The 14,570-nt window shown below is 42.5% G+C and overlaps 1 protein-coding gene across 6 annotated transcripts in view; it reads left to right on the top strand.

Annotated features, from left to right (window-relative positions):
* Positions 1 to 12,949, top strand: part of LEKR1 (leucine, glutamate and lysine rich 1) — a 66,190-nt gene extending 53,241 nt beyond the window's left edge. For all 6 annotated transcript variants that reach the window (XM_060274453.1, XM_060274454.1, XM_060274457.1 and 3 more), the window contains 3 exons: positions 2,630 to 2,785; positions 5,420 to 5,719; positions 11,171 to 12,949. In XM_060274453.1, the coding sequence (XP_060130436.1) occupies positions 2,630 to 2,785; positions 5,420 to 5,719; positions 11,171 to 11,569 (855 nt within the window). In that variant the 3' untranslated portion in view covers positions 11,570 to 12,949. The remainder of the gene's footprint in view (positions 1 to 2,629; positions 2,786 to 5,419; positions 5,720 to 11,170) is intronic.
* Positions 12,950 to 14,570: the final 1,621 nt, after the last annotated feature.

Below are 14,570 nucleotides of genomic sequence, written 5' to 3'. Positions count from 1 at the left end.
TGTTCTCTGTCTTCTATTCAGGTGTCTGGGCTGAGGGAGCTGCAATCTTTTGTTTCAAACAACTTCCTCAAAAGTCTACTTATGTTCTTTACTCATGATTGGTCATTAAACCCCAAGCTTTCTATGCCAGGCTCTTAATGTTCACATCTTTTATCCCAGTAGGCACAGGTTATACACATTCATCATAATTTTAGGCTTTTATTAATAAATATATCAAGCTGTCCTAAACAACTTAATTTCTCACATATAGGATATAATTTTAGCATGAGGTCACTCTGTTTGCACCATCAGAATTTGTTGTGCAGCTTGACATTTAAAATGGATAAAGAACTAACAGAAATAAGAGACAGCACTTAGATTTGCTAGCCTGCATTAAAATGTGCTGAATGTCAAGTGTTCTGAAAATGCTCTCATCAGACCAAAGAGATGTTGCTGTATTTTTCTTGGGTCATTGTGCCATTACATAGGCATAATGTGTTCCCTTTATTATTTTTTAAAAAAATCAATCCACATGTTTTGTTAAATGGGAAAAAATATCTTTTAAAAATTAAGTTGCTTCAAGTGGTGTTTTGGCATTTAATGCATGGAGTTATAAAAATGCTCTGCAAGTAGAAGAAATCAATTGTTGCTATGCAACTTGAACAAGATAATTGAGAAATGTCTTTCAGAATCCTCATTATTATGATGGGTATTAGTTACCCTGATTTCAGGTGTTTGCTAAATGGGAAACATTTTCATCCTGAGAGTAGTTTCCAGTGATGTGTCAATACTGCCAGTCAACTTTCATTTCAGCCCCCTGTTGGTAATGTTTTAAGTGTGCTTCAGCCACTTCCCTGACCTGCACATGCAACATATAATAAGCACTTGTGCTGCACATATTAAAGTGATGAGGTCCACTTCTTTACCAGCACAGAGGTGATGTCCTGATAGGAAAAACACAATTATCCTGATTTGTAAGAAGAAGTGTACACAGAATGAGTGGTGCCCAATCTGGGAGCTGAGCCTGTGCTCCCCTCTTTCCCCAAAGAGATGCCCAGCAGTACTCAATCTGACTGGGGTTGGGGTTCTTTCAAGGTTGGGCTTCAGCCCAGCAAAACGAGCATAGCAGAGGGCAAAGGCACAATTAAAAGGCACCGAGTACAAGCCCTGCCTGCCAAGGAACTATTGAAGGTGCATTGAAAGACTCCTGGTAGTCCTTTGCCACCATGTTCCTTTTCACCCGTGTCTTCAACTTGCCCCACATTTGACATTATATCAAGTGTGGGGAACGTGGGTATGGCTTGCACCAAACTGCCTTGTGGGCCGAATCCGTACAGCTGCCAGGTTGAAAGGCTAGAGCTTCCTCACTGCTTGTCTGTGCCAAGAAATGTTTGACATTTCTTGTAAATGTTCGCGAAATTCTCATAATGAGAGCTTGAGAGTGTGCCAAGGTGTGAATCTCTGATTAGAAAGCTGCAATAACGAGACCATCCTTTTGTGTGGGCTCCAGTCATTCTGCTAATTTGCCTTTGAGATATAATCGAAATAATGCTTTTCAGAGCAAGCAAGAGTTCTGGGTGTGCTCTCACTTCCTTGAGCAGTGAGAAATTCCTGAGGTTACGTTACAGAGCTTAGGTTCTGTTGGCAGAGAGGGGGAGGGAAATAGTGGGGACTATTTTCACCTATGCAAATGGAAGCAAAGAGACATGTTTAACAGTTTTTAAGATTTCCAGAAAGAGCCCGTACTTCACCTTCCACAGACAAATGTCCCATCATTCCCTCTCCCCAAATTTGTTCTTCAGACTGGCTTCAAGCTGTTTCTTTGCATTGCCTTCTAGCTCTGGGAGGTGTTGCATTTTGGAGGCGAGAGTCATCGGAGAAGAAATCCCTGAACCCTTTAGGCAAAATCATTGTGTTAATGATTCACTCTTAGCAATACAACCTATATTCAAATCATTCAAAACAATATGTTGGCATGCACTTAAGTTCTATTGAAAACAATTGGAATGGAGCTTAGACTGCAGTCCTATGTACACTAACTGGAATTGAACATCATCAAGCAGGGAGGTACTTGTTTCCAAGTAAACATGCAGCTATACCCTTGACCGAAGAACGGTACACTCCTTCTATCTGGGAAGGTCGTCCTCTTCCACCGAGCGCGCAGCTTCGGGAGGGACGCACATGGAGCGGTGAGGGAGGGAGGGGACACCCGCCTAGCCAGCCAGATCAGCCGAATCAACCCTGGCGATCAATGGGGTGGCAGATGTCGCAGCTAGATCACCCTCACATCCAAGTAAACATGCATAAGATTAGCTGGCTGTGTGAAGTTTAGAGACCAGTGGTGCATCAGGCACTTAAGGTGGCAACAACAGCCATCTATATCTCTTTGAAGCCTTTAAATGTGTGTGTGCATAAAATATTTCTGATAGCTTTTATATTTCTCTGTAAGTAACATTATATATATATATTATGGTTTTGCATGCTTTGTATATTTCATACTAATTAAAATTTATTGATATAAATATATATACAGGCCGTTCATCTTGATGAACATAATTTTTTACCACCACCTTTTTTTCTGAATTGGGTGCCTGGGCGTTCATTGTAAAACAAGACATGAGTACTGACACCCAGGTTTTTCGCTTTCTAGATCAAAGCTGATAGAGCAAAGGAACAAGCTCATCACAAAGAGGAGATTCTCAGCCTCAAAGAGGAAGCCAGAATGGAACTAGAAATTGAGAAACAAAAGCATCAGGAATTGATTGCAAAATATCAGAAAGATCACGGTGACCAGCTACACCTTAAGGTTTTAGCAACTAAAAATAAACTGCATTGGGATTTTGACAAATGCACCAGGCAGAGGGAATTCACTTAATTTTATCATGTAGATCATATGATACCATGGGACTGTCAGACACAGTCAGGGTGTTAGACACAGACAGAGTCACGGTCTAGGTTTTGAAGATTTAGAGCTGACATCAATAAACAATCCCAAAATCAATAGTTATTGTTGACATGGGCAAGCAGCAAAAGAGTGTTTTAGTTACAGCATGTTGCTCAAACTGGACTTGTTTATACAGTCAAGACGCCCAGATTGTCATTTCTGAGTTGCAATTCTGTCTACAAAATTTGAGGAATCCCTGGGAGTTTCAGGCACACCCCATTTGCGACTCCCTTCGGTCTTTTACAGATCACAATGTTCTTCTGTGTGACTGTGAAATCCATCAATCAGAGGCAGCAGCTCTGCCGTTAAACACATTTATCCCACTTCAGAAAAGAAATGAGTTAGGAACCCTCTTTCCATTCATTTTACTTCTTGAGCTCTGGCCCTTGAGGCTGATACTTCAAAGAGCCTGAAGTGATTTCCATGGTGGCTGTCCCAGGAAAACTGATCATGTAAACAGGGAAATTCTCACATCTCTTATGTGCTTGAAGTAAATTCTGATTATCAAATGATAAAAGAATGTGCAATCAAGCTAATGCAGTGTTACATTTTGGTATAAGCCCCAAATTCCTAACCCGATTGTTTATTTAATTGCTCTGGCTTCTCCAGTTTTGCGGGAGGTGGGGGAAAGCAAATTCTTCACTTTTTTGTGAGGAAGGGGTGTGTCTTACCTTTTGTATGCAAGGTGGCTAAGTAAGACCGGAATAGTAAAGGAAGCTGAGAAGCCATTGGCAGCCACCTCTGTAGAGGGGAACAGCAACTAACTTCTCTCACAGCCCCCGCCATGCCTTTGTGGAGCACTGCAGCTCACTTGGCAAGGATCACCTCAGAATTTCCGGATTTGAGAAGCAGGATCTGCTTTGGAGACCTTGTCATTTGTTAAGATCAGACTAGCAGTCCCCGGGAACAGGACCTTTTCATTGGACAGGCTCCATTATGGTACTGCCTCCCTGAGAAAATCCAGCAGCTAACATCCCCACCTCACACACAGAGTCTTCAGACATGTCACAAAGGCTTGCTTGCTTGCTTGCTTGCTTGTTCTGCAAGGCTTTCTATGAGCAAAACTTTCTATCTCAATTCTGACTTCTGGATACTTAAAACTTTTCTACTACATTATTTATGGATCCTTTTAGTTCTTTGCCGTTTATTTGTTTATTGGAAAGCAAAGTAAATTAATGAATAAAATATATAACATAATAAATATTCCTTGTTCATTCATTTTTGATCTGTCCTTGATCTAGTGCAGTTTACTCTCTCTCTCTCTCGTCCTATTGCAGTAATACACTTACATAAAGAACAGGTGTGCCCACACAACTGTTTATCGTGGATTTGGATTTAAACAGATATTATATATGTATATAGTTCTAATTCTGTCATGGTTTAATTGTTTTTAATTATTATTATTTTCTATGGGTTTTTTGCAATTCTTGTTTCTATCTTTAAGCCACCTTGAGTCCCATTAGGGAAAAGGTGAGGCAATAATAATAATAATGCATATTTTTGGCATCTTCCACAAAACATCATCCTCATCACGATGCTGTCCCGTGTCCCCACTTTAAACCAGATATGTCATTCTGCTTTTCCTTTCAACATCTAGTTCTTTTTCTGAAAAAGTAAATCCTGATTAAATGGGAAAATAATACTTGATGGCATTTTAAGGAAGACAATATTGTGTGGGTCCATGGTGTAAAATGTGCATGCATCAAGTCCACAATAAACTGGAAACAACCCGCCCCTTTTTATTTTTTTTATAATAAATTTTTATTAATTTTGTAAAATAAACACAGAAGATACATAATCATAATCAACCACCCTCTTCCACCACCCCCCATGAGCCCCCTCCTGCCACAAGAGAGATCCATGTGGGGCGAATAGTTGAAGGCGGACCATTTTATAACTGGGTTTCTCCCCCCCTCCCCCCCCAGAGCCCACTCCTGCCACCAGTGGGCCTCGGGATAACAAGGGAAGATAGGGCTGGGTGTCCGCCCAGCTAATTTCCATACACTTCTTACCAAAAAAAATTAAAAAGAAAAAGAAGAAAAAAGAAAAGGAAAAACGATTCATAAATTCAATCCTTAATTACTTAACATTGTTTTGGTGACTTCCCCAAATCTCTCCCTCTTGATTTTCATAATTTCTCATCATTATTCACAGCAGTTTCATTATTAAAATTTCAAATCAAACTTTTTACACATAAATTCGAACAGCTAATCATTATCTTTACACTTTACCTCTTATTTTAACTCACGTAACATACATCTTCTCCCACCCCCCTGTCCCACAGAACCCCTCCTGACAACCTACCCCTTTTTAAAGGACAAAAGGCCACACATTTTATCTGAACTATTGTTAGCACTACTGATTTATGAAGTGATGATTTCACATTTTTCTCCATCTTTCGAAACCTCACTTAACCCTATTGAAAATGTGTTTAACCAAAGGGGTGCTTTGCCATCACGCCTTGCAAACCAGTGAATGTCATTATTTGTCCTTCAGATACCTGCATTGATATCCAGTGCCACGAATAGCCTGAAGATGGAAGTGGGCACCCTTGAAAAGAAGCTCTGTGAAGCCCAGATCAAGCTGACAGAGAAGCACCGAGAGAGAGAGGAGGAATGGCAAAGTTTAAAAAAACAAGTTGCTGTGCTTGAGCTCCAGCTGCAGGAGGAACAGAGTGCCCGTCATTCAGTGACAGAAGACATGAGAGAAGAAATAAAGAAGAAAACTTATGAGCTGGAAAAACTGACTCAAGAGCAGACGCAGTTGATTCAGAAAATGAATCAGGTTCAAGAGGAGGTATGAGTTCAACCAGGGTTCACAATTTAATCTCTCATCTCTTAAGTCCTTTTTACACCTTGTCTTGGTGGAGCCCTAACCATCCCAGTCCAACAAACTAGGGAACAAGTTGTGTGCCTGCACAGTCTTCCCCAACCTTTCCCTCCTCTCTTGTGTTCCTTCCTGGTTGCTTAATGTGTACGTGGTCGTCCATGACATCAGAGCCAAAAACTAGAATATCTAACCAAGATCAACTTGCGTTTTGATGTCCGGGTATGTAGGAGTCTTTCAAAACAGAGTTTCTCGGTTTGGACATCATGAGAAACTGTGTTAAGAAATAAGGAAGTGTTCAGTTAAGACACAATGGAAGAGATGGAGGGAGCTTGTTCCTGGTTGAACAAACAGTGGTTTGTTGGGTTAGGATTGTTAAGACCATTATGTTGAACATGTGGAAGAGGGGATTAGGGTTGCACATACTGACCTGGCTCCCAAATTCTACACGCTCATTTGACTGTCTGCATCAGTGTAGTAGGGTGCTTAAGAAACCTGCTTTCCCAGAAAGCCCTACATGTATACCATAGTAAATACGTAAGTTATTTTCTGGGAGGAGCGCAGAGAGAAGAAATCCCATGGTGCATCTACAGCAGTACAACCAGATGCCTTCATCTGCCCTAGCTACAACAAAACATGTCTCACCCATATTGGTCTCTACAGCCACAGCAGACACTGTACCTTCCAACAGTTTGTTTTCACCCACAAAGGCGCACTTCTCCATTATCTCCCAAGACAGATGGATGCCAACCAAGTTCTTTGCAGAGAGGCACAAGGAGGTCTAGAGCAGGGACACTGCACAGTGCTGCTCACTTTCATATGTTCAGAGCAACATGCAAAAAGGTATCATTGCTCAGCGCTTGAAAGCATCCCTAGTTGTCTGAACAGAACTGGCTCCACTGATAAGTGTCATGAAAGGCGAAACAAAATTTATGGAAGAGGTACATCTTTGTGTAGCAACATCAGTCCCAAATGAGTGTAGTCTGGCCCTAGGGTGAAAGCATCCTTGTGGTAGCAGTAGTCTGTGCAGCAGATTGACCAAGGTTGTCTCACTCTGCGCATGACCCTCAACAGAAGCTGTGTCCACATTTCTCCCCCCCTCCCGCTTCTCTTCCAACAAAGTGCACATATCCTTATGAAGTCTCCAGGGAGTTCTCTGCTAGCCGCAGACCAATTGCCCCAGACACAATAAAAGTGCCCTATGAAATGTAGCTGTCAAGTTCAGTCAGACTGTGGTAGTGACCTTGAATCTTGCAAAATGTAGTAGGAATAGTAGTACGTAGGCCAGAACAAGACATTCCAAAATAGAATAAACCCCAAAGACTTGGCTGTGGGTGGGAATTACGAGCCAGATGTCAAAAATTATCCTTGTGACAACTGATTGGATTTCTTATTAAAAGTAATTTGTACCCCAGTTTTCGTTTTTTTAAAATACCCAAGGTAGCTTATAATAAAATAATTAAACAGTAAAAAAACAACACCCTAATACACCCCAAAAGAGGCTAAGCCCTTTTCTAAAACATGAATAGCCAGCATGGATGCAAAGGGGCAATTCAGATAGGGACCGTAGTGAGATCCCCTGCCACAGTACTGATCAATGGATAGAAACAAAAATCCGGTATGGGGAACCTGCAGCCCTTCAGATGTTGTTGGACTCCAATTCTCATCAGCCCCAGCGTGGATGGCCAATGGCCAGCCAGGATGGGACTTGTAGTCCAACAACAACTGGAGGGCCACAGGTTCACCATCCTTGTCCTAGGGGAAAGAGATGCAAGCATGAGGGTTAGGTTTTGTCCTTTTGTTTGGGTAAAATGATGGCATGTTTTGCTAAATTTCCACAATCCAAATATTTCCCTTTGTGTGACATTAGAACAAAGGTAGACAGGTGCAAGCTACACCTGCTAACATTTTCTCTTCTACACAACTGTTAATGGCGTAGACCACCCTAAGGATGTTCTGCAGTCAATAAGAGAGCAAGTCCTTCATTCATATAATCTCTTTAAAAAAAACAAGAAAGTAGATTCCACCTAAACATTAGGAAGAACTTCCTGACAGTAAGAGCTGTTCAACAGTGGAATTTGCTGCCAAGAAGTTTGGAGGTCTTTAAGCAGAGGCTTGACAGCCATATGTCAAGAATGCTTTGATGGTGTTTCCTGCTTGGCAGGGGGTTGGACTGGATAGCCCTTGTGGTCTCTTCCAACTCTATGATTCTATGATTCTAAGCCAAAATTTTGCTAAATACAATATCAAATTGAGAGCAAACATAAACAGATACAACTAGGCCATAAGGTGAGTTTGGGTAACTTTTTAGCTCATCATAAAACTCTGCTTCTAAAGTAAATATATTTATCTCTGAGACTGTACCGTATGCCCCCCTGTCTTCCACTGAAAGGTAGAAAGGTTGAGCCATTCAAATAGACATTTGCAACCAGAGGCTGTTAGTTTTATTTCTTGCCCCAAACTTTCTTGATCTTGCTTGCAGGGTGGGAGCTGGGCAGTTTTGGGGTATTGATGAAAGAGTGAATATATCACCTTTAAATATTTTAGTACCACCTTCGCTTTTAAATATTTTTTAAATTGCTTGATGTGATTTCATCTCTCTTAACAAGGTCTTATTTTGGATTCAGACTAAAATAAGACCTCATTATTCAGATTCAGACTGAAATAGGACTACTAATGAAATCAGACTGAGCTCGTAATTTAGAATCAGATCCTTCACGATGTCCTTGACTATATTGGGGTTTGTTTGCTTTTAATTTTTTATAAAACTCAAAACCATCTAACATTTTTCCAGCCCTTAATGCTCAATGGTTATTGCATGCCAAGGCCTCATGACCCACAGTTCCCTAGTAGATAATAAACACATGTACACAAGTATTTTGGCTTATGGGTTCAAATAGGCACAATTTTATTGGTTACAGATGTGTGTGGTTTGGCTTAGGCATTGGGTGAAGCCAGGCTTTATCTCGACTCCCACCTGCCTGCAGGGAGTCCAACTAAGAGTAAACCACCAATAAGGGGAGCCCTATCTTACATCAAATAGGGGCACCCCGAGGGGTCCCCATTGGGGTAGTGGCATGATCCTAGCCCACGTCCGGGCATCAGACAGAAGCCACACTCTCAGATCCCTTTAAAGATGAGCAGTCTTGCTGCAATAAAGATGAAGGTAGACGTGTGTGTTAAAAAAATTCCAACTCACTCCTTCCAAGGGCTTGAGGCACATAGACATAGTCTTTGACAAAGACATTTCTGAACCATGTGAGCTTTCCGGGGGTGGGGGGGGGAGAGATACGGCCTTTGCAGTTCTGTTGTCAGCAAATCTAAGTGTTGTACAATTGCTGGACAAGGCATTCAACTGTCATTCAGTTCAATGTGGCTTGCACAGTATAATTCTTAATGCTGGATTACGCACTATGACTCAGGAAAAAGGGTTTTGCTCCATTTATTAACTTAAATGCAGCTTGCATATCTAGTATCATTGTGGATGTTTTCCTCTACCATTATCATCCTTTTCTCATTTAACCTTAACCGCAATTCTGTTGAGAAAAGTGGTTGAAAATAAGATGGACAACTCAAGGCAGATTTATAAAATTATGAATGGTGTTGAAATGATTTGTTTTATTTATTTTTTGTTTATTTAATTTACAGACCATTTAGAGAGAGTGTGTGTATGAATGACACACACAAAATAAACACACACATAATAAGTACAGTGGTACCTTGGTTTACAAACTTAATCCATTCCGGAAGTCCATTCTTAAACCAAGGCGTTAGAAGCAAGGGTCTCAATTTACAAATGGAACACACTCAACAGGAAGCGGAACATGTTCTTATTCCAAGGCAAAGTTCACAAACCAAAGCACCTACTTCCAGGTTTGCAGCATTCTTAATCCAAGTTGTTCATAAACTAAGCTGTTCTTAAACCAAGGTACCACTGTACATACAATAAAAAGCATGTCAAATAATTTACATAAGAGAACAAAGAATATCCATATAGATAAAACCAGAGAGCATTAATAAGGCAGCATAATGAAGATTAGGGACCCAGGTGGCGCTGTGGGTTAAACCACAGAGTCTAGGGCTTGCTGATCAGAAGGTCAGCGGTTCGAATCCCTGCAACGGGGTGAGCTCCCGTTGCTCGGTCCCAGCTCCTGCCCACCTAGCAGTTCGAAGGCACGTCAAAGTGCAAGTAGATAAATAGGGACCGCTCCGGTGGGAAGGTTTCCGTGTGCTGCTCTGGTTTGCCAGACGCAGCTTTGTCATGCTGGCCACATGACAAACGCCAGCTCCCTCGGCCTATAGAGCAAGATGAGCACCACAACTCCAGAGTTGGACACGACTGGATCTGATGGTCAGGGCCCCCTTTACCTTTATAATGAAGATTATTCAAGGAATATAGCACACATTCATGCAACTTGCCAATCTCACTCAGCAGTCCACACAGCCACCAGAACCTTTCACTGCCTGATACATTTTGTCTTATCAACCAGCCACTCAAACATAAACTACTCACACTCAACAATATCACAACTCGCATACAAAGGATTACTGCCAAGGACCATATAACACTGGTGCATTCGCTCCCAGTACATTTCTAAGCACAATTCAAAGTGTTGATATCAACCTTTAAAGCTCTAAACAGCCTCAGTCCTGTATACCTGAAGGACCGCCTTCAACCCCATCGTTCACCCCGGACACTGATGTCTAGCTCCAAGGGCCTTCTGGAGGTACAGAGAACTGGGCAGAGGACCTTCTCGGTAGTGGCATCCACCCTGTGGAAAGCCCTCCCATCAGATGTCAAGGAAATAAACAACTATTTGATTTTTAGAAGACATCTGAAGGTAGCCCTGTATAGAGAAGCTTTTCATGTTTGATGTTTTATTGAGTTTTAAATATTTTGTTGGGAGCCACTCAGAGGGGCTGAGGCAACCCATTCGGATGGGCGGCATATAAATAAAATTGTTGTTGTTCCCTTGATTGGGACACTATGCATTGGTTATAATAGCACTAGCTTTTTTGCTGCTGCATCACCAAGTAGAGCAAGCAGTTCCAAAAAGCAAACTGCTTTTGAAACTGAAGTGAGTTTCAAAAGCAGTTTGTGATGCGTCATGGCACTCGGCACTGTTCAAAGGAAAAACAGTTTTAGAGAGTCCTGAGCGCATCTGAACTGAACTGTGCATCCCAGGCCCAGATGTTCTGTCACCACACCCAAGGCAGAAGAATGCGGCAGCCAATACTTTTACTGACATGAATACGTTGCTTATCTGTTGCAAGCGTTTCAGCACATAATGCATAGTCGCCTGTGCACTCTGTTCCTTGAGTCCTCTGCGTTTTAAGAAGAAAGCACGCAATATTTATACCTTTCTTTTTTGTCTTCCCTGACAAATGCCTTATGAAATATGTGTTTCTTTATGCTCGCAGAACGCTCTTCTCCAGGACACAGTGCGCAGGGAGTGTGAGGAACGGTATGAGCTCACCGAAGCCTTGGCTCAAGCCAAAGAACAAGTCGTGGAGCTCAAGAAACTCGGTGGAAACTTCCAATTGTCACAGTGTTCTCTCAGTCAGGGCAGCCTAACCTCCGCTGCATTGGTCAGCAATCACAGGCAGAGAAGCCCAAACTGTGGGAAAGGAATCACATTCTCGGGACACTCTGGGATTTCAAGAACCACTAAAGCACCGCTCTCCAATAGGTACAAAAGCGGCATGAACGCAAGCTTGCCTGCTCTGCCTGCGCTGCAGTCCCCAAGCAGAAAAACATCTCTAGATGAATCCAGGAAGAGAATCACAGCAGTTCTAAAAAGACAGATGAGTGAGCTGTGATGAGTCAAGGACTGCTCTCTCTCTCTCTCTCTCTCTCTCTCTCTCTCTCTCTCTCTCTCTCTCTCTCTCTCTCTCTCTCTCCCCGAGAAGAGGTGGGGGGAAAACAGTGACATAGGTCATAAGGCCACCTCAGTGTGGCCCACAGGGGAAAATACCAGATTTTACTGTTGGGCAATAAGCATGTTTCTAGCGCTGAGTGTTGTTGTTTTATATACAAGCAACATCAAATTAAGCTAAGCAGTGGTTTTTAATCTCACACGTGTTTATGTTTTATACTGAAATCATGAATCGGCATTTTGCTTAGTAAATGCTGACTTAGGTCTGGTTCTGGCGACTGAGGTCTGGTTCTGACTGAAGTAGCAATCTTGTATATGGCTTCTGCCTGCAGGTGGGGCTTCACATAAAGGATAAACTGAAGAGCAGGGTGGAAGTATTTCCCTACAGCAAAGTAGATTTCAGGGGTGTCAAGCCTAGCCTTGTCCCTGCATGTAGAAAACTAGTGTGGCAGGGAGAAGACTGGGCTACAACATTTGTGTGTGTACAGGATATGTATTCAATCTGAAGTGGTACGATGCAGACACAGATAAAGCATGTCAATGAGAATGAGGCCTATCGACAGCGGGTGTAGAGGATATAATAAATTGATTAAAGTACTTCACACCTACACCATCCTGAAGTATTTTTCACCCTGCGTGCCTCCGTTGTTAAAATGTTAATAAAAACATGCAAAATTCCCCACCACCACCACCTCACAACTTCTGGTTTTGTCCTACTTGTCCAGCATGATTGTACTGTGGTGGAGTTGCTCTGTTCAAACGAATTCTCATTCTGACTTCGAGGTTAGATGTGTAAATAGCCAAGAACTGCAGAATGAAGAGAGGCAGCAGAATATTTGCCTGAGGAATAAACAAACTGCTTATGGGGCAAAAGAAACTACTGTAAATTTTTATAAACACCGCACTGAGCGGAAGCCAAATCACCTGAAGATGTTGGTGGCTCAGTGATGAGCTGAACAGCCCTAAGTTGTATAATAACAGCAAAATTGTTGGACATTTTTGCTAAATGAGTGTCAGGAAGCAGCGGAAGCAATAGTTTCAAAAGTTCATCTCATAAGCAAATAAATGTGTGTGTGTGTGTTTATTTTCAACACCTCCACTGCTCTGCACCAACCACATGTGTCCTACCAAGATTCCCCCACCAAACCTGGATTCTATTAAACGTGAAGCATCCTATCAGCCAGAACTAGCTTTATGACAATGTTTTCTTTTTCATGTGGCCAATTATATTATTCACTAAGCAACGGCACTTTCAAATTTGGTACGGTTTGTGGCACAAACTGTTTGACAGCAGGATAGCATATTACAAGGAGCATGGTTTTATTCTGGAATGTGTTCATTTTAGTAAAGACACATTATTATTATTTTTTTAAAAAGGCTCCCTCTGTAACTATCGTATCTTTTAAGTGCTGTGCTCAGTAGTGCAGCTAGATTTCACTAGCAAGTATGTGCCATCTCAGACTGGAATGAAACAGGAATTGTTTCCTTTTAATTCCTTTCTGCTTTTACCTGAAGACCGGAGCTAAAAGAAGCTGGAATCGTGGCTAACTGAGCCAGTGAATGAGAGGGGGAAAGACAAGGCATGTCTGGAAGAGGCAGAAAATATTGCAAGGTATTTTATATTAGCATGGATATTTTATTCCAGGGCATGCAGGAAGACGCTAGCTTCTAACTAGGCAGAAATATAAGAACCTTTTATCAGTCTGATCTTCGAACCCTCTAGGCTGGAGTAAGTGGATTTAATTAGTCATGATGGAGGCAAAGAAGCCATGTCATATTATCCTAAGTGCATGTTTCATGAAAGGATTCACCATGGAGCTGCTTCCACTGCTGAGGCGATGCTTTTCTGCAATTAGCAGGTGGAATTAGCGCTTAATACAGTGCTCTATTTTCCATCAATACCTGTCTCCATAGCATAGCCAGTAAATCTCCTCCTACAATATTTACTCAAAAGCAAGCCCGATTCAGCAAAAGGCTCTCTTGAGATTTTTAATTAGGCGTTTCCTGCTTTGGTAGTTGCATGGAGGGTGCCATTTTATGTTAGTCCAATCATCCCTAATGTGGCACCTTGCTCCTGCAATTTTTTTAAAAATGATTTCAATCCCAGGCCTGGGGCAACCGGTCTTGGGGAAATAAAACGGCGGCTCCCTGGAGCCTTGCCAGCCGTGCGCTAGGTGTAGGGGGGGGGGAGAGGGGAGACCCCACTGCTGCTTCTGCCTGGTTAACTTGGAGGGAAGGACAACGGGGATTCTGTGGAAGGTGACTGAGGGGGGCAGGAGAGCAGTGATGGAACAGGAAAGGCAGCAGCAAATGGGTGGGGAGAGTACTTTTTAATAAATACAGTTGCAGGGAACTTTTCATGTGGGGGGGGGCTATGGGGGGAGAGGGTGGGCCTGTTCCGAAATCAGTGGCTTCAGTGACAGGCTGATGAGCACAGTTCCTTCCATCTGCCTTCCAAGTGGGGCCTGTCCAAATGTCCACATCAGAGACACTGTAGGAAAACTGAAAAGTGGCTCCCAGGCTTGGGCCAGTGGATTGCCTGGTGCTGGAGTGGAGATGGGGCTTGAGCTGGGCTGGGCAGGGCAACAGCGGGTCTTGGGCAACAGTTGGGTACTGAGGCCCTGGCATCTGACTGAGGATGCCTTGAGCCAAGCATCCCCAAACTTTGGCCCTCCAGATGTTTTGGACTACAATTCCCACCTTCCCTGATCACTGATCCTGTTAGCTAGGGATCATGGGAGTTGTAGGCCAAAACATCTGGAGGGCCGCAGTTTGGGGATGCCTGCCTTGAGCTCATGCTAGGCCTGGAAATGTTAGTGTTTGTTTTTTTAAAAATCACCCAGCCTCCTGCAGTCTGAAGTGGTGTAGTTCACTCTACCAACTCAGAATTCTGTTTTCTTTCAACAAGCCTTGTTGTTTTGCTAATATGTGCTCTTGATTACAGC

Source organism: Zootoca vivipara, chromosome 5, assembly GCF_963506605.1.
Source record: "Zootoca vivipara chromosome 5, rZooViv1.1, whole genome shotgun sequence".
NCBI lineage: Eukaryota > Metazoa > Chordata > Lepidosauria > Squamata > Lacertidae > Zootoca > Zootoca vivipara.
The sequence above is the reverse complement of the archived record's forward strand: the minus strand, read 5'-3'. Positions and strand labels throughout refer to the sequence as shown.